The sequence below is a fragment of the Drosophila miranda genome, chromosome 2, assembly GCF_003369915.1.
Source record: "Drosophila miranda strain MSH22 chromosome 2, D.miranda_PacBio2.1, whole genome shotgun sequence".
Lineage (NCBI taxonomy): Eukaryota > Metazoa > Arthropoda > Insecta > Diptera > Drosophilidae > Drosophila > Drosophila miranda.
In genome coordinates, this window is record NC_046675.1 from 15984050 (window position 1) to 16002810 (window position 18761).

An 18761-nucleotide genomic window follows, 5' to 3' on the forward strand; every position below is an offset into this window, starting at 1 on the left:
CTCCGGCTCGACCCGGCTATCCGCACATGTGCACCTGGAGGGAATTAGCATACAACCAGCCCATCCACCCGGACACAGTGGGAGGAGGGGGCAGGTTATGAACATTGCGCTCATCATCAATGGCTGCAGGGCAAACTGAAGCAGCGGCAAGCGGCAGACGGCAGCTGTTCGGCCAGGTCGCCCCTCCCCATCCACAGCACTGGCGAAATATGGCCAACGGTGGATCTGTGTCCAAAAAATGTTTTCACCGGCATTTGCATGGTAAAACGGCAACATGGACGTGGTCATCGTCAGCTCCGAGTGTTGTACTACACTCCAAGTCCATTCAATCACACACACATACTCCGCACCTCCGTCGCGGGGTGGGAGAATCAAAGGATGGAAGCAAAGCCGGAGTAGCAGAACCTAAAACCCAGTCCCTGGCCCTCGCCCTGGGTCGCTGCGGACATCTTTGCCCAGCGGTAACAAATGTCCAATGCAGAGGCTACTCAGCTCACATTTGCTTTGTTTCACTATCCATCCCGTTTGTCCAGGCGCATGCAGGGAGCATACCTACATATGTACCATTGTGCATGTCTGTGCGTGTCGCTCTCCATGTGGGAGCGGATGTTGGATAGGTGGATAGGAGTGGACCGAGCGTAGCTTGTTTCCGGTACGGCACGCAGTGCAATACAACACGAGAAAAGAAAGCAAACTGGCGCCTGCAGTAAATTGAAGTTTTGCATTTCAAGTGAATCGCTCCAACAAAGCTTCAATGGTCCCAGTCATCATCCCAAACAGCTAGCGCCAGAGCCAGAGCCATTTCCATCTCCCTGCGCGCTGGACCCTGCCAAACCAAATCAAAATGTTGAAACAAAGGCATCCCAATGTAATACGCACGAAAAACACAAGTTGGAACAGGAATCCGACTACCCAAATACCAAGGGAATGAACAAAAATGGAATCCTTTTCAAATTGAAGGTTCATTTGTTTGCCATAGCTAAAGTCAAATATCTCTGAAAAGAGATTCTTTGTGTGCACTTTTGCCATCTCAAATAATAGCTCAGAGAACACAAATGTTCTCCGTTCATCGGGTGTACCTTGAATATTAAGTCACTTTTTGCTCTATAAGAAAATGCTGCCACAATAATACCAACCATTCCAAATTGTAGTCCAACAAATATGATTAGATGAAGCAGGCCTCATAGATCCGCTCCTCTTCCGGTTTGCCGAGCTGCCATCAATCCGAGCATATTGTCAGCAAGTAACCCCAACATCAAGATGCATCCTCAGGGGCCAAGAATTCCCAAATTAAAAGGCTATCGTGAGGGTCCCAGCAGCAGACGATTCGCCGGCAATTCTGACAACAGCGATTCCTCAGTGTGTACATCTATTGCACCACTGAATAGTCAGCGCTTTATGTATTTGTCTGAGGCGAACGTGAACAAAATCCGCGACGATATAATTCGGCTCCAGACGATCATCGTGAGCCAAGAGATCCGCATTTGCGACTTGGAGAAGAAGTACAAGGCAATTAGTAATGGGAATAACACCGTACTTGTACGGGGTTCCTCGGCTGTAGCTGATCCCACTAGCAATACGAGATTTAGGACCAATGCTTCTCCGTCTAGTTCTCGTGCAGCAAAACATCGGCAAAGTAATGAGAATGACACCGTACTTGTACGTGGCCCGTCGGCAGTAGCTGATCCCACTAGCAATACGAGGTTTAGGACCAATGATTCTCCGTCTAGATCTCGTGCAATAAAACATCGCCAAAGTAATGAGAATGACTCCGTACTTGAACGTGGCTCCTCGGCTGTGGCTGATCCCACTAGCAAAACGAGATTTAGGATCAATGCTTCTCCGTCTAGTTCGCGTGTAGCAAAACATCGCTCAAGCCGACATATCTAGTAACGCAAAAAAAAAGGAAGAAAGTGGAGAAAAATATCTAAACTAATGTAAGTTGAGAAAAGCTAAAGCATGAAGCATAAAGCGTTCCAATCTAAAGTAAAAATAAACCTAAAAGGGACTAATCCATATTATTATTTTACTTCATATCGAAATGAAGTTCATGCCTTGGCTAATTCACCAATTCAAATCAATATTGACTTAAATTATTTGAATACATTACAAAACCCAGTTCAAACAAAAAGCTAATTTTTATTTCCACAGATTCCCATTCACCATCTAAAGAAAGTCGATTGTCGGCTGTTAATATTGCCAATAAGTCGCATAAAAGTCTACCACCAAAGGTTGAAGGCTTTTTAATGTCCTGCTCATTCGATCGATAGACACTACACGGATTGTGCGCTTGAGGCCACGAGAGGGAAGGAACATTTGCCAAAAACTAAAATGCAGCATCCACTAATATTTCAGACAGAAAGAGCAGCAGGAGCTGGAAGAGGAGAGGCACCATAGTCAGATTAAGTCTGTAGCCACGCAGCCACCGTCAATAGTGCAGGTAATGTTTCTCCAACGACCATGAAGCGGTTCAAAAAGCACTTACAACCGCCAAAATTAAAGCCTAATGGGTCCGTAAGAACAGCAGCGAATACCAATGTAATTCCGAGAAATGCTCAAATTTCGCGCACTGAAAAGAGGATGTATTTTGATGCATCCTGATGTTACCTTAATCAAGCAAACTAGAACTAAAATGGAGATTTCTACCGAATTCAGTATTCAACTGAATTTTAAATGTTTGCCAAACATGCTAATTGACTGTTTTTTCAGATAAGGCCATGGGAACCAGTCGCCTCGCCTCATCAGTATGAATATCAATACCGGGAATTCATTCCTTTATTGGAAACAAATTTACGCGGCTATTGGCATTATGCAGCCACTAACCAGACGATCGATCGTTTTGGGGAAAACGCGTGCTGAACTGTCAGGAAAACCCCCACAGGCACCCGAACCATTGAGTCTTGTGGAAAATTAAAATTAATGCGGCTTAGTGGCGATAAGGCAACTCAGTAAGCGATTCCATCGATATGCAATCAATCATAAGATTTGGAATCTCCCAACGAAAATATAACCAAGAGATACAAAATCGAGCTATAAAAGACACCCGGCGCGATCATAAACCATTCACAGTTCATTCACCAACCGAGTCAGCAATCGAAATGGCTTCCCAACTCTTCCTTGTTGCCCTCCTGGGCATCGCCCTGGTCAGCGCTACACCAGTCCCCCAGCAGGCTGCCAGTGCTAACTTCAGCTCGGCCATGACCCGGTACATACAGGCCTTCAAGAGTATCATGCCCTGCGGCTACGCCCCCGACATTCCCGTGCTTGCTCCCATTGTCAATCCCTTCTACGCCTTCGACTGCTCCAGCGACGACTACAATCTGAAGGGCAATGTGAGCCACATCCGGATCGAGGGCCTCAACAACTTCCAGATACTGAGCGCCAGCGATTATGGCACCACTGGCAGCTTACGACGTTATCTTCCCCAAGATCCAGATTCTGGGCTCTTCCGAGGTCGAGGGTTTCATCAACATTGCCGGAGTCCCTCTGCCCATCCGTCAGCGCGATCTGATCAATGAGGCCTTTGTGGATCTGCGCTTAGTGGGAAGCTACTCTTTACCAACAGCCTGACCAATTCCTCGGGTCTGCGCATCGTCGACTTCAGACTGGCCATCTACTTGGCCGACATTAAGCTGGACAACTGGAACACTCTGTGGAACATCTCCACCAACAACTTAGCGAACAGCTGGGGTAAGAAGCTCCTGTACTTCGGCCTGCAGGAGATCCAGCCAAAAATCACCGACTCCTTGTACCAGAACCTGCTCGTCCCGAAAATCAATAAGATGCTCGCCAACGTCAGTATGGAGGAATTGGTTAACTACTTCCAGTCGCAGGCACAGCTCTGGGAGAATGCCCATTGCCAGGCCTAGTGCTAGATGACTCTCCATGTTTCAATCATTAAAATATAGATAATAGCAAAGCAGCAATCCAACTGTGTTTCGGCTTTCAACACCAGTCCAACTACAACTGGTATTCTATATCCGTCATTTTGCGATAATTACACTAATGGGGCGACTGAAGGCCGTGTTTGGGCTTGGCTAACAATGCTTTGGTGGATGCAGGGGCCATAAATCTCAATTAATCGTCAACACCTTTGGTGTATTAAATCAGAAGTAGGTCACCCGACCAAATATCTTCCTATTCAAGAAAGAAGCCTTTAGAAACCATTTTTTCGAATTTACTATCTGGACGTTGCGTGGCCATCAAGTGGCCCGTGTGACACCAGCAAAAGGCTGTTACGAGCGGATCCCAACAAAAACACAGAACCGAGGGGCGATGCCGCATGATGCGCGGCGCGTTAACCGAACCGAACGCAGGAAAGATAGCTGCTAGACTAGTTTTCGAGGAAAATCAGAACTGAGTTGGTGACAGTTGCAGGTGCAGAGATAAAATGTTCTCAAACATTTTAGGGATAGCGGATGACTTAGATATACCTCTATTATTTGTTGCATACCTTTTTTTATGGAGAAGAATTATAAACAATTCCTTCCAGATCGTAAGGAAGCAAGAGTTATTAATGGACAGGGTGAATAGTTTAAGCAAGAGTCCACGTCAGAACCTCGGGGCAGTACCTGAGTACACAGCCTGGAGCCCCGGCCACCGGCTTATGAAGTAAAAAGCGTTTATTAAACAAATTAAAAGAAACAGAGCCAGGGAACAGGTTATAGAAAGAACTGAACAGGGTCTACTCTTCCACAATAACATTACACCATTTGCATCGGCAGCTTGGATATATTCACACGGATTCTTTTGAGTTTAAAGTTCAAAGTGAAAAGTATTTTTTATAATTATCATTCCCGCATTTCATCCAGACTACCTCATTATTTTCTCATAACAGATTAAACGAGTAAGTTTATGTGTTTACTCAGAAATCGTTGATAAGAAGGAACAGCTTTAGTATATTTCTCTTACGGAGAGAAAAACAAGTTTTCTTTCCATTTCTCGAGCAGTTGAACATCTGGAAGCACTTTAAGAAGTTGATTTTTTTTATTCTATTGCTTTTGGTACAACATTCAACATTAAAAAAAGTTCCATAGACCCAATAAAGGATTGCAAGACAAGAACACTCAAAAATCTTTTGAATATGTAATAGAAATTTAAGATCTGCTGAGCTATTAGAGTAACTCAATAAGGGAAAGCTAATAGAAGTTTGCCATCAGGGAGAAGGAATTCCAAGAAAACCACGATATGTGCAACTCGAAGAGGAGTAGGTCTGGAATCAAAGGCATACATTTAAAGCGGAATTCTTAGCAATTAAAGATGTTTGTTTTTTCAAAACAAACAAGAACAAAAGTTGCATATAATAGAAAACAAGATCTATTAATTTGAAAAGAAAATTGGGAATCCCAACTATCTGGTGGCACTGAAGGTCCACTAGATTGAAGATAGTACCTTTTATGTAAAGTTAAAGATGAAATCAATAATCCACTATTGATTACGATTATATCGATCTGAAAAGTATTGATGGCATTGAAAGAAGCTTTCAATCTCAAGAGCCTGGGTCGATATTCTGGAAATGCCGGGGTCCCATAAAAGACTGGGAGATTTTCCACCGCGGACTTAGACAAGAGTTCTAAACGCGACCGGAATTGTGGAAAGAGTTACGATACCATTTACAGTCTGCTTGCAGTTCTATAAATCTGAAAATATTTCAGAGGTTTAACACCTCAACACCTGCATATGCTGAGAACATGAATGTTTTTCTGATGTTCTGTTCAGCTCATCTATCATCTCCAGTAGTAGAAAAATTCAGTGGAACTGAATTAAAAAGTATTTAATAAAGCTGCTAGTTGGTTGCTTGTGGCTTCGGAAAAGGCCACTCTAACCAAGGCTCTCATCAATAAGAATATTCCGGGAACTCATTCCGATATCGAAACCAAATGAACACGGCTCTCGGTATTTGCAGACAATAAGTAGTCGATGGATCGTTTGACATCGTGTGAAACCCCTCGACAGGCGCACGAGCCAGTGAGTCATGTGGGAGCTGAAGATACGTAATGCGCCTTAGTGGCGATATGGGCACCCAATAAGCGATTCCATCGATCTTCAATCCATCATAAGACTTGAAAGCTTCCATTTAACATCGACTGAATAGATAAGAATCCCAACTATAAAAGACACACGGTGCCATCGTAAACCATTCACAGTTCATTCACCAACCGAGTCAGCAATCGAAATGGCTTCCCAACTCGTCATTGTGGCCCTCCTGGGCATCGCCCTGGTCAGCGCTACACCAGTCCCCCAGCAGGCTGCCAGTGCTAACTTCAGCTCGGCCATGACCCGGTACATCCAGGCCTTCAAGAGTATCATGCCCTGCGGCTACGCCCCCGACATTCCCGTGCTTGCTCCCATTGTCAATCCCTTCTACGCCTTCGACTGCTCCAGCGACGACTACAATCTGAAGGGCAATGTGAGCAACATCCGGATCGAGGGCCTCAACAACTTCCAGATACTGAGCGCCAGCGATTATGGCACCACTGGCAAGGCAGCTTACGACGTTATCTTCCCCAAGATCCAGATTCTGGGCTCTTCCGAGGTCGAGGGTTTCATCAACATTGCCGGAGTCCCTCTGCCCATCCGTCAGCGCGATCTGATCAATGAGGCCTTTGTGGATCTGCGCTTAGTGGGAAGCTACTCTTTTGCCAACAGCCTGACCAATTCCTCGGGTCTGCGCATCGTCGACTTCAAACTGGCCATCTACTTGGCCGACATTCAGCTGGACAACTGGAACACTCTGTGGAACATCTCCACCAACAACTTCTGGAACCGCTGGAGCAAGACTCTCATTTCTCTTGGTCTTCAGGAGATCCAGCCAAAGATCACCGACTCCTTGTACCAGAACCTGCTCGTCCCGAAAATCAATGAGATGCTCGCCAACGTCACTATGGAGGAATTGGTTAACTACTTCCAGTCGCAGGCACAGCTCTGGGAGAATGCCCATTGCCAGGCCTAGTGCTAGATGCCTCTCCCTGTTTCAATCATTCAAATATAAGTAATAGCAAAGCAGCAATACAACTGTGTTTCAGCTTTTAATGAAGTAGAGTTCGCCATAGGCAAGGTCCATCTACAACTGGTATTCTATATCCGTCATTTTGGCATAATTACGATAATGGGTTTGCCTAACAATGCACGGGTGGGTGGGTTAGGAAGGCCCAGTGGAGGTGCAGTGGCCATAAATCTCAATTAATATTCAACATATTTGGTAAATCAAAACAGGACCAGGACTGGAATCGGTCCTGTCGTCTACTTCATCATTTGCAGCAAGCCCCTGCTCCAACTGACTTCGTCATTCGCTGTTGCTCTTGTAATCCGCTTAAGTAACTCGAACAGCAGCGGAAACCGGAAATGAAAACCATACAGTACAAAGCGCGAGTAGAGGGCAAGGCAGGACAAGGTAAGGAACACGTAGAAGACTGAAGGCGACCCCGGAACGAGTTTTGGCTTGAGTGGTGTGGGTCTGTGTCTGGGTCTGGGTCAGGCAAGCAACTTCCGCTGCCATTGCCGTTGCCGTTGCTCGCTTTTTCCACAGCGCACAAAAAGAAAGGCTTTCCTCACACAGAGGGGAACCAGGAAGGAAGGAGTCGGGAAGGAATCATGGCTCTTAAGCTGCACCGGAAATGAAGAATTGCTGCTCGACTCCCAGCGACAGATTCGGTGGTCGTCACAGGTTGACTGACACATACCCAAGACACAACCGCACTGAATGGCCGTCCCCCGAAATGTTACAACATTCTGCTCTATGACCTGACTTCTCTGCTGCTCCTCGTCTGTTTTAAGTGCGCTAGTAATGTTGGGTGTGTGGGTGAGTGGAAATTTAGGAGGGGGAAGGCCAAACAGCAAATGGCTTTTTCACATTGCGGTTTTCCGCTCGTTGCTCGGGTTCGTTGGCCATCAGCCAGCGCCAGCGCCCGACATCTGTCTGTACATCCGTTCCACAGCGCAGCCTCTAAACCGCAGCGGCGCTGCCAAGTCCATTGTGCCATTATCAATTATTCAGTTTGCGCAAAATGTATAAATTATAATCCCAAGAAGTTCTGATGATCCCACAAGCAGGCTAACGCCCGCTCGCTGTCCATTCAGCTCCTGATTGTGGGTCAGCGCTGTGTTTCAGCAGCTTAATGTGCACGGATTATAAATGGGATCCCAGGGAACACTCAGGACGAATATAATACCCCTTTAATGTAATACAATTCACGCTAATTGTTGTGGAATAAAGGAACCTTCGACAAACGTATGACAACAGTTTCCACTTGTGTATTTTAATTACCCTCTGATTTTGATTATTCATATGGTACATTCATACTCGTATTATTCCACTGAGTTCTATCGTTTTATTGCATAATTATTCAGGAGTTTACATTATTAAACTGTTCAGGCAAACACAAAGCGAATATATTTCCCATTTTTTGCTGTTCAATCATCGCTGGACATCAAAAATATATCATAATTCATGAATTAATTATTCTCTAAATGGTGCAACAATAATGACAGCTTAAATCAAATGACAAAAAAATTTCGTTTACATTTAAAAATCTGTTGTTTTTCTTTGCCCTTCCAGTTCAGTATTTAATAGATTGTTTTATTTAGTTTTCGTTTTGTTTTTTTTTTTGCGTCGAGTAGATAGAACATTAATTATTTGATGGACACGTTGGATGATATTGAGAGACATAGCAGGGGGAATGGGATTCGGTATCGATATAACAAACTCAAATAAATGGTATATTTTTGTAATGCTCTCTCTATATATTTTTGTATATATTTGTTTAAAGCTTTTCGGACATTGTCTTTCACAGACACACACACACACTCTTTCGCTCATCCACACACACGCGCACACACACAACTCCAACGTGCCCCTTCCACTCTTCCAATAATTATGCTTTCCTTTATCGGTTCGGTACTCTATAACATTTAAACAAACAACATTCAATCTTTCCGTTATCCGTTTTAGGTTTTAGGTTTTCGTGTTTTTGGGTTCGATTAGTCATACGAGTACGAGTAGTAGGTAGGTTGTCTTGGATTTCGTGTTCCATTCGAATAGCTTTGCGCGAGGGCTAGGGTGGATAGATTATCAATCAATGTTCGATTTCGATTTCACATATTATATGTACACATATACTCGTATATATATATTTATATCGGTGTATAGTATATACTATGGGACTATGATACTATGTTAGTTCTGGTAGGTACTTGTAATACATACATTTCATATCTTATAGCATTTCAACTATCGTGGGTTCCTTCTCTGTGCGTGGGCTAGGCAAACAGCACATAATGCTCGGTATTTATTATACATATGTATATAATATATATAAATAACTATATATCCTATACCAATACCTATATCTGTATAATTAATTATTACACATTAAACATTTATCAAATTGAATGCATTTTGGTACTAGATAAAAAATGTACTTTAAAAAATAAAATTAATTTAATTTTCTCATCTGTTTTTTGCTTTTGTGCAGGCTACAAAAGGGTTCTCCTCCGCCTTATATGTGTATGTATGAAATATATAAAAAGGTATTATAAAAACTTTACAAATAATGTTGAAAATTTGATATATTCATCCGAGACTAATTTCTTAAGCAGATCTGCAGGATATTCATATTCATATTCATATTCGTGGGCACATGCTGAGGCTATGACTTAAATGCTTTACACTCGGTTCTGTTCTGTTTTGTTCGGCTCTGATGTATATTTACTATATTCACATATAAATATTTATTTTAATATTCCTTCTACATATACATTTAAATTGCTCTATATATTTTTGTTAAATTACTTGTTGTCATACGAGTATTGTATCCATTTTAACCAGTATTTGCTCCAGTTTCCATCATTCCCGTCGCGTTCTAAAAACATTCTAACAAACCCATACGATCGTACAGATATACGCGTTATAAAAATGCACTTTAAAATATGTTCATATGATATCTACATAGTATATCATGGTTTGTTTTGCTTCTGCTGTTTCTTTCGGTCTAAAAACAAATTCGAGCTAATGTTCGCATTTAAAAGCCTTAAATTAGGTTATTTTCATATTTTTTTTATCAATTTTGTTTGTCCTAAGCGTATCTAGAATTTTAATTATTTTTTAATATCATATAACTCATTCGTAGCAGGCGCCGCCCATAAATGAAAGGAACCAAATTCATACATTTCTCGCTTTCACAGCTTCTAAACTTATGCGTTTTTTACTTTTCATTGAAAAGGTCGTCATAAAAATATATATAGTGGAACCAATTCCAATTTGTGTGTGTTTCTAAAGTAATTTGCGTTACGTTTTCGTTTACTCAATTTCGATTCCGGACATAGCCAATTAGGAGCAGAACTCGTGCCAAAGGATTCAGTGCATACGATCCGTCTGAACGCTATAAAAATATTTCTGATGATTGATCTCATGTGAGTTATTTTGAATTAATTTTCAGCTACCAAGTTCCAAATTCGATTCGCAAATTTCGAAAATCATACATAACCTTTTGCTATTTTTAACAAAGTACATTTAACAAGTTTCCTTGCATTTTATTCCTTTTGCATTCCTTTTTACATTAAATTATTCTTTACACTTAGGCATTGATTGTAAGTATAATGCTCGGGCGTTTCATTCTGCTGCTGCTGCTGTTCTTTTTAAGGAAAAACATAGTTCGAATTAGCTGCATTTAAAGCTTTTAAAATATTGCCGTGCTCCGATGGGGCCACAATTACGACAAGTCCAACAACGTGGTGGGGTCATGCGGGGGTTTGTGTGCGCGTTTTTCAATCGTCAATCGTTGGGCATAAGTGAACAGATTTCGTGGTTCGAAGATAAATAAATATAATTTTTGTGCATTCTTTCAACTGTTGCAGGCGTGGGTGTTGGGTTGTAAATTACATGGCGTATCTGGTTCGCGTGTGTGGTTTGCTGTGCTGTGCTACGTTGCGTTGTGTGGGAGTGGGTGTGGGTGTGTCTGTGTATGGTTTGTGTATTTGTTAAACAATTTCACATTTTAAAATTCGTACACTGTCAGCTTAACTCTATAGATACTAGAACGTATGGCCTACACATATCAAATACTTTAGCTTACACCAAACTATTTACCGTGGCTATTGGCTACTGTATAAAACTTTACATTTAGGCGGCTGCGCGAATTTCTCATATATGATACAAAATGCCGAAAGGTGACCGTATTCAATAAGTTGGACAATCGAAGTGTGTTGTTGTGCGTGCACAATGTCATAACATATATCATCATATATCTAAAGACCGATCGAGACCGATCAAGAACTGCAAGAGCTCTGGGCTCGACAACAATGCGACCGAAAATCTAGGGGGACGGGAGACCAGCCATCAGCGACTTAGGCCTCCGTTTCGGCGCCCTTCAGACGCAGGCGGGCAAAGTCCTCGAAGATGATGTCATCGTCCTGCGCCTCTTCATCGTCCAGCTGGATCAGATTGGTGGTGGTGGGCACATCCTGTTGTCCCTGGTCGCCACCTGAACCCGATGCCCCGTCCTCATTCGCGTCGCCCAAGGTGAGCAGCGGCGCCGCCAGGCTGGCCCGCGGCGATCTCTCGCCCAGCAGCGGGGGCTCCTCCTCCTCGGGCTTGGGGTGCATTAGCGTGAACGGCAGCTCGGCAACCAAGTCGCCGTTCAGCAGCGGCGAGCTGATTAGCAGCTTAACCTTGACCTTGTAGTGCACCATTATGCCGAGACTCTCGCGCTGGGCGGGATTGGTGATCAGCGTACTGGACGCCAAATTTGTGTCCTCGTGCTTCAGCTGTCCGTCCAGGGCCAGTCCCCATTTGTCCTTGTTGTTGGCCAGCATAGGGCACAGCTCAAAGACCTTGGACAGGGTGAAGCCCGGTGCCACCTGGCAACCATCCTCCGACTCGATCTCGGCCACAACAGACTTGTACTGGGCCGTCGAGAAGAGGCAAATGTCCGCGAATTGCCGCACACAGACCTTGATCTTCTTGACCGTTCGATTGGAGTTGTTGGCCACATGCACATTGATCGATATCTTCTCGCCATGATGGTACAGCTCCTTGTCCAGGCTGGCCTCCAGATGGATCTTATTCGGCTTCATCATGAACTCCTTGCTCACCTCAATCGATGGCTGCTCCCCGACCTTGGACGGGGCATACATGACCTTCCGTATGGTTAGCCGCACCGAGTTCCGTTTGTGTGGCTTGTCCTCGACGTGCTCACCTAATGTAGGATACACATAATTAGTAAGGGCCTGGCTATCCACTTGACTGGAATAATATCATGTGACGTTTGCATATTTGGCTTAGAGGTGTGTCATATCTATCCCTAATGCGTGTGTGCTTCTCTTTGTGTGACTGGATGAATGAACGCTTAGTTATGTGCGTCATAGATGGTAGGCGGCGGGCATCGGCATCGGCACCGGCATTGTAACCAGATGAATCAGTTATCCCCTTCCCAACCATTGTATGTAGATCCCCACCAAATTCTGGGAATTCACATACAAGGGCATAGCGACAAGAGATGGTTTAGAGCCAGATACAGACAGCTCAATGCCAAGATTTTCTTGGTTGGTTTTCTGTATTGCCCCAATTGAACGAAATGCTTTCCAAATTGAAGATCGTAAATCGTGCCGCGTCAAGAGGGGCTGAGTTAATTGTTTATGCCAAAAACATGGAGGCAAAGCACATTAAATAAACAAATCAACATACGCCAAGTAAATAACAAGAAAGAGAGTCTATCGTTCAGACCCCGAAGCGTTTAATACTCTAGCAGATAGATGGGACTCCAAAGCGATCTTTTGTGGTCTAAATTAGACGAAATAATCAGATGAAAGTGATTTTTCTAAAGGATGTGGAGTGTGGTTGGTAGAGTGGTTTTGGGAACAAGGTGTTCATGCTGCTGGCAGCAAAGAGAAGGGTATGTACGAAGCTACAGCTTGGAGACCAGCTTTAATGCCGATCAGCAATGTGAGAGTAGGAAATACTCGGTCATCATTGATAGTCATAACACCCTCTGATCGGGTATAGGAAGCTGCCAGAGATCCAGAGTGGGTGTGACGTGCTGTGGAACGCTTCTGTGAATAATTATTTTGAAAATCTCACATTTTATTTAGGTATCATCTAGTGCAGTGCAACAGTAGGCTGTCTATCTATATGTACATATGGCAAGGCCCACCCAAATGCCAATTGGGGTGCCGCTGCCGCTGCCGCCGCCGCCGCTCCGCTCTTTCATTAATCTCTTTATGGCCGCACACAAATTGGCAGAGCCTCCGCAACCAGATAAGAATGAGCGCCAGAAGCGGACAAAAGGCAAGAGCGCGCCGCACACAAAACAGATAGCAATGTGTGCCAAGTGCAAGCGAGATGGCCTGCCGCACTGTCCCGTCCCGTTCCAGGATGGGGCTTGGGAGCGAGGAGCGTAGAAGATGTGCGACTGCCAGTGCGCGTGCGAAACGCAAATATGCGCGCGTAACTTCCATAAATCGCAGCTAATTTTTTCGCTGAACAAGCGGCGATCGTATATTGTTGTTAACCTATTATTATTACAAATAAGGAAAGGGGAGAACCGCTCTGCGCTTTAAGCTTTTGCAAGCAGAAAACAAAACCCCTGCCCCCCACCACTCTTCCAAAAATCAATTGAGTGTTTTTTGGGAGGAGCAGTGTGGAAAACGTCAGCAAAGTCAACGGGAGCGGCAGCGGCAGGGGCAGCGGCGCCTAATTAAAGCCAACAACAATACATATCTCGACTGTGATACAACCAGAGTCGAGAGCAGCGTTGGATTCCAATTAGAAGCGTCGAATTCCAATTAGGTGGGACGCTGCGTCATCAAACCTCCAATGACATTTTTGCGCAGTCCCCGCTGTCGCTCCATGTAGACGTAGCTGGATTAATTAACCCCGCGTGTCCGCGTGACACATGCGCCACATTATACACATCTATACTCCACTCCACATATAGTATGTATGTACATGGGTACGTACTGCGGAATGTGGAATGTGGAAATGTACATATTTATGCATGTATTGACAATGCCTGACTGCTGCCGCCACTGTTGCAGTCGCTGCTCATCAATGATTTTGACTTTGCCTGACCGGAGCAGAACTCTCATACACACGCACGCACACACGCACAGATGTAGACACATACATTAATAATGGCCAACGAGGCAGGCAAGCCCTCGGCTGCCTGCCTGCCTGACTGCCAGCCATATGCCAAAGACTCACCCACAAATGCTTTCAGCTCGTAATCCACACCACAAGACTTGCCCACATCTCCGGGGGCCGGCTGCAAGGACACCGAGGCGGGGCAGTAGGGTGGCACTTCAAAGTAGAACGGATGTGCATTGGGGCCCAGCTTTTTAATCAGCCGCTCCTGAAGACGGGTCATCGGGCGTTCCAGTTGCATGGGTGGGAAGATTTGCTCATGCGCTAAATACAGGTCCTTGCGGAATGTCAGACCCAGTACGTCCAGGTCCTCGCGACCATAGCGAAAGGCGGCCAGCACCTGGCCAAACACCTTGCGATCCTTGACATACTCGGGATCGATGAAGACCACCCCATCTATGGGATCTACGTGCGTCACATGGTCGACAAAGTCCCGTTTGCCCAGATACACGGTGATTTTGCCATTGGACGAACTCTTCTTGAAAACACGAGTCGCCTGCCGCCGTGAGCTGGCATCGCCGCCAGCCTCGTCGAGGCCACCGCCCCCGCCGCCATCGACGGCAGTGCCGGCCGCTGTGACATTTGTGCTGGAGCCGCTGCCATTGCCGTTGCCGTTGCCTGTCGTGGATATGGCCGTTGTGGAGCCACCGCTGGCTGCTCCGTTTGTGCTGGGGGTCAGTGTGTTCATTGTGTAGTCGTCGACGTTGTTCTAGCTGCTGCTGCTGCTCAGTTCCTTGCCCTGTGCTGCTGCTGCTGCGACTCCCTTGTTGCTGCGGCCCGTGGCTGGCTCTGGTTCCGGTCTGTCTGTATCTGCTCCAAAGTGTTTAGTCGCACTCACGCTCGTCGCTTCGCTCTTTGTTTTTGGCACTCCTCGCACTTCGAACAATAAATATGTGCGTTGGTGCTGGTGCTGCAATTTAATTTTTTATGTGTATACTTTATCGCTTATCGATAAGCATTGTACGAAATTTCTAGGGATGAGCGATACATCCGTGTCTGTTGCTGGTCACGACTACTCTCAGAAACAACCATTCGCAATAGGTAGTCCTACGGTGATAAGCGCTCGCCGCCAGTTTTTATGTTTCAACGACCTTTCGAACTAATAAATAATAGCTGGAGGTAATGACCCTCGTCCTTCAAGCTTATCGCTCATAGAATGGCAGATGAATATCGATATGGCGCCATCTATGGTAGTGCTGTAAGTGTCTGAAACTAATTTCACGACGTTGCCATATCATGTTGGGCTGTTGCATTTGTTTAAATTTCAAAATATATATTTTTGTGTGTTTTAATATTTGAAGGAATATCAAAAACGAAGAATATGTATAGAAATAGAAATTGAATTCGTCAGTATATTTGCGGTATATTTTTAAAATGAGACGGTATATTTTGGTATATTTCTGAGAGTCGGACGGTATATTTCCCCGATAAATCTGTTTCCCATCCCTATTACCACGTGCGTTTTATTCCGCTTAAACCACGCGTTGTTCACATTTCGGCGACAAATTTGCCCGAAAGTAATCTATTTTAAATAGCCTGACTGACTGAAAACATTTTAACTAGCAAAATGGCTCAAAAGAAACACGCTGTAGCCGCTGTAAAGAAGTCCGAGAATGGTGTTAAGAAGCCAGTCGGCAACAAGCGCGGGGCAAAGCCAAAGGCGGCGCAGATCGACGAGGAGGTTGTGGCCACCCAAACGCAGACAAGGCAGTCCAAAAGAAAGCTAGAGCAACAAGTGCAGCAAAGCGAGGATGAGTCCGATTCCGAGCAGGATCAGAGTGCCGTCAAATCTGAGGAAGGCAGCGAGTCCGAGGTAAGTTTCACAGACAGCACGCTTCACGAAGAGCCGTAAGAAAAACCGCGTGTTTTGTGTTTTTTGTATTTGTAGGAAGAACAAAAAGGTTCAGATTTAATTGATGGTGAAGCTGTTGAAGACGATGGCGATGAGGAGGATGATGATGATGACGATGAAGATGATGACGATGACGATGACGATTCTAGCGACGAACCTGGCCAGATTTCAAATGCAGGAAAACAACTGAGCGATTCCGAAGACGATGAACCTGTTGAGGCTCCCATAGCCAAGAAAAGCAAGGAAGCTGCCCCAGCAGCAGCAGCAGCTGCACCTGCGGCGTCACCCAAAAAGGGCGGCATTCCAAAAATAACTGTTGGCAAGATTCCAGCGGATGTTCCCAAGGATCAGGTTATTCACGTCTCCAACATACCAAATGGTAAGTTATTTAACGCCTTCTTCTTTAAAGTTAAATGATTTCTGGTGGTCGTTTTGCATTTGAGCTCACATTTGGATTTGGTTTAAACGTTTTTTCCAGAGTACAAACATCTCGATTTGGTTGCTCAGTTCACCAAATTCGGGCCCCTCATTGCAGTGAATCGTATTAAGGGAAAGAATGACGGCAACACTGTCTTCATTGCCTTCGAGACATCTGCAGCGGCCGAGGCCGCTCTGGAAGCCAAGGAGAAGGCCTTGACCTTCTACGGCAATGTTTTGGTCGTGGGTCGGCCATTCAACAAGGATGATCTGAATAATCGCACTGTTGCCGTGGGACTAGTTGGCCGCGATACCACCAAAGAGCAGTTGTCGACATTCTTCTCGAAGGTCGGTGATGTGGAGGCGGTCAACCTGTCCAACAACCGCAGCAACCCTACGGCTTTCGTGCGCTTCAAGTCTGTCGATTCCATGCCCAAGGCTCTCAAGCTGCACGGCACCGAGTTGAACTCTCGCTTCATTACCGTTCGCGAGCCCTCGTACAAGCTCAACTCGAAGAAGTCGCCCGAGCGTACGCTGATCGTCCAGAATGGTGCCAAGCACGAGTCCTTCAAGTCCGACGTTATTGAGAAGATCTTCAAGAAGTACGGCGACATTGTGGACATTGATGTTGTGTGCACCAACTATGTCCTAGCCTTTGTCACATTCAAGGAGCCAGAGCAGGCCGCCAAGGCGCTGCTGCAGCTCAATGGCAAGACTGTCAGCGACTTGGAGCTCAAGTTGGAGCAATACACCTTCAACACATCGCCACGAACCGTTCTGGTGACAAATCTTGCTGCAGGTGGGTTTTCCCCCCTCCCCATTTCCAGCACCTTTTCCATACTAATATTTTTGTTCTTTTACTATTTGTAGATGTGACTGAGAGCGACCTACAGGAATTGCTTGGTGAGAGCGGTCAGATCGATTCCGTCACACTGCTGACACACAAGGCTCTGGTCAAGTTCGCCACCAACGATGGCTTCTGCAAGTCCTTCCTGTGCAATGAGCGCGTCGTGAAGAACCAGCCCGTATTCCTAGAGCCCAACTCGATGCTGAAGCACAAGCTGCTCAAAAAGAAGTCGACCTTGCACCGCAACGGCGGCGGCAACCGCAAGCCAGCCCCAGGTGCCGCCGGCCCACCAAAGTTCAACAAATTCGGCAAGAAGCCCTTCAACAAACGGCCAGCCCAGGACAACGGTGCAAAGCCTGCTTGGAAGAAGGTCAAGCAGGAGGTCTAAACAGATTTTAGACTGGCTTAGTCTTAAGTTAATCCGTAATCCATAAACGCAAAACGCCCCTCCCTGCAACCCAATGCGAAATAGTGCGTTGAATTTAGTCATTAAGTCTGGCGGCGTCATCGGTGTTGGCGTCGCTTTTTCTTCTCCCCCCGTAAAAGATTTGTATATTACCCGATGTAAGGGCTGCTCTGCCGCCATTCACACCACCGAGCCGAAAGCTAAATAAAAAGAGTCGAGTAAATGCAAACAAACGCAAAACGTCTTTTGTCGTCTTGTCTGCCTACAAAGGCTGTGGGCCAATTTCATACAAAAAAACTGGTAAAAGTTGGTGCGAGAACAAATTGCAAATTACCAGCACGTACACACACACTCCGCGTATGGGTGTACCCTCTCTGCCCCCGAGACAAATGATTCATTACACTTTGCACACGATGTCGCCGGTCGAGTGATTCATGCAAGCCAGCCAGCCTGCACTCCACACGCAAACTTTTTGATGGCCCTGCTCTGCGGTGGCGCTCCCATTGGCCGGCAGACCACTCGTAAGTCTCGTCTTTGTTCATGTCTTCTTGGCCACAATGCAAATGAGCAGAGGCGGCCGGCAGGCGGGGGGCCCAAGCCCAGGTCAGTTGCATTAAGTGGAAGTGGGGGCTTGGCTAGGTCACTGGCCATAATGAGCCCGATTCACGACGCCCCCTTGGAGGACTCTGACTGATTGGGGAGCTCCTTGATGGCATCGACCATCAGCAACAGTTGGTAACGCAAGTAATTGCTCAGCGGTGGTGGTGTTTTCTTTTTTGTATATTTAACATTTATTAGTAATAAATTTTCTGTATTTTTGTGTAATATTTGTTAATTTCAGTTTTGTCACTACACAAATATGTTTGTTCTTGTTGACTGATATATATACTCGTATGTATTTATGTATGTATGCATGTATATGGTTTAGATAGATGTATATCGGCATATAGTATGTCTTGTATATTTTCCATTTGTTGTATATGTATATTTGATAAATTATGTGTAGGTATTAGTTAGTTTTTGTTGATCTCATTTAGTTGTGGTTTAGTTTTAGTATCTTCTGCCTTTCTCTTTAAATATATTTTGTTGTTTAAGTACTTGT

General features: G+C 45.2%; 4 protein-coding genes across 4 annotated transcripts; 3 read left to right on the plus strand and 1 right to left on the minus strand.

The window, feature by feature from the left end:
- Nucleotides 1-1053: 1053 nt before the first annotated feature.
- On the plus strand, nucleotides 1054-3926 carry LOC108157319. The gene is made up of 3 exons (XM_017289334.2): nucleotides 1054-1937; nucleotides 2152-2440; nucleotides 2710-3926. Exon 3 carries the CDS (start codon nucleotides 2967-2969, stop codon nucleotides 3516-3518), a length of 552 nt encoding a protein of 183 aa, XP_017144823.1. The 5' UTR covers nucleotides 1054-1937; nucleotides 2152-2440; nucleotides 2710-2966; the 3' UTR covers nucleotides 3519-3926.
- Nucleotides 3927-6175: 2249 nt separating this feature from the next.
- LOC108153935 lies at nucleotides 6176-6952 on the plus strand. The gene has a single exon (XM_017284032.1). The coding sequence runs from the start codon at nucleotides 6176-6178 to the stop codon at nucleotides 6950-6952; it is 777 nt and encodes a 258-aa protein (XP_017139521.1).
- A 2951-nt stretch (nucleotides 6953-9903) lies between these two features.
- Nucleotides 9904-15161, minus strand: LOC108156702 (beta-arrestin-1). The gene is made up of 2 exons (XM_017288350.2): nucleotides 14198-15161; nucleotides 9904-12194 (listed from the first exon to the last, which is right to left on the minus strand). The coding sequence occupies exons 1-2, from the start codon at nucleotides 14823-14825 to the stop codon at nucleotides 11344-11346; spliced, it is 1479 nt and encodes a 492-aa protein (XP_017143839.1). The 5' UTR covers nucleotides 14826-15161; the 3' UTR covers nucleotides 9904-11343.
- A 416-nt stretch (nucleotides 15162-15577) lies between these two features.
- Nucleotides 15578-17892, plus strand: LOC108156963 (DNA-binding protein modulo). Its single transcript, XM_017288742.1, has 4 exons — nucleotides 15578-15950; nucleotides 16026-16368; nucleotides 16468-17205; nucleotides 17277-17892. Exons 1-4 carry the CDS (start codon nucleotides 15705-15707, stop codon nucleotides 17639-17641), a joined length of 1692 nt encoding a protein of 563 aa, XP_017144231.1. The 5' UTR covers nucleotides 15578-15704; the 3' UTR covers nucleotides 17642-17892.
- The last annotated feature ends 869 nt before the right edge of the window (nucleotides 17893-18761 follow it).

What these genes read in the sequence shown, in the direction of transcription:
- LOC108157319 (XM_017289334.2), top strand. Translation starts at nt 2,967, where the DNA reads ATGCAATCAATCATAAGATTTGGAATCTCCCAACGAAAATATAACCAA.
- LOC108156963 (XM_017288742.1), top strand. Translation starts at nt 15,705, where the DNA reads ATGGCTCAAAAGAAACACGCTGTAGCCGCTGTAAAGAAGTCCGAGAAT. An exon ending in CGTCTCCAACATACCAAATG is followed by an intron (nt 16,369 to 16,467) that starts GTAAGTTATTTA and finishes CGTTTTTTCCAG; the next exon opens with AGTACAAACATCTCGATTTG. An exon ending in GGTGACAAATCTTGCTGCAG is followed by an intron (nt 17,206 to 17,276) that starts GTGGGTTTTCCC and finishes TACTATTTGTAG; the next exon opens with ATGTGACTGAGAGCGACCTA.
- LOC108153935 (XM_017284032.1), top strand. Translation starts at nt 6,176, where the DNA reads ATGGCTTCCCAACTCGTCATTGTGGCCCTCCTGGGCATCGCCCTGGTC.
- LOC108156702 (XM_017288350.2), bottom strand. Translation starts at nt 14,825, where the DNA reads ATGAACACACTGACCCCCAGCACAAACGGAGCAGCCAGCGGTGGCTCC. An exon ending in CGAGCTGAAAGCATTTGTGG is followed by an intron (nt 12,195 to 14,197) that starts GTGAGTCTTTGG and finishes ATCCTACATTAG; the next exon opens with GTGAGCACGTCGAGGACAAG.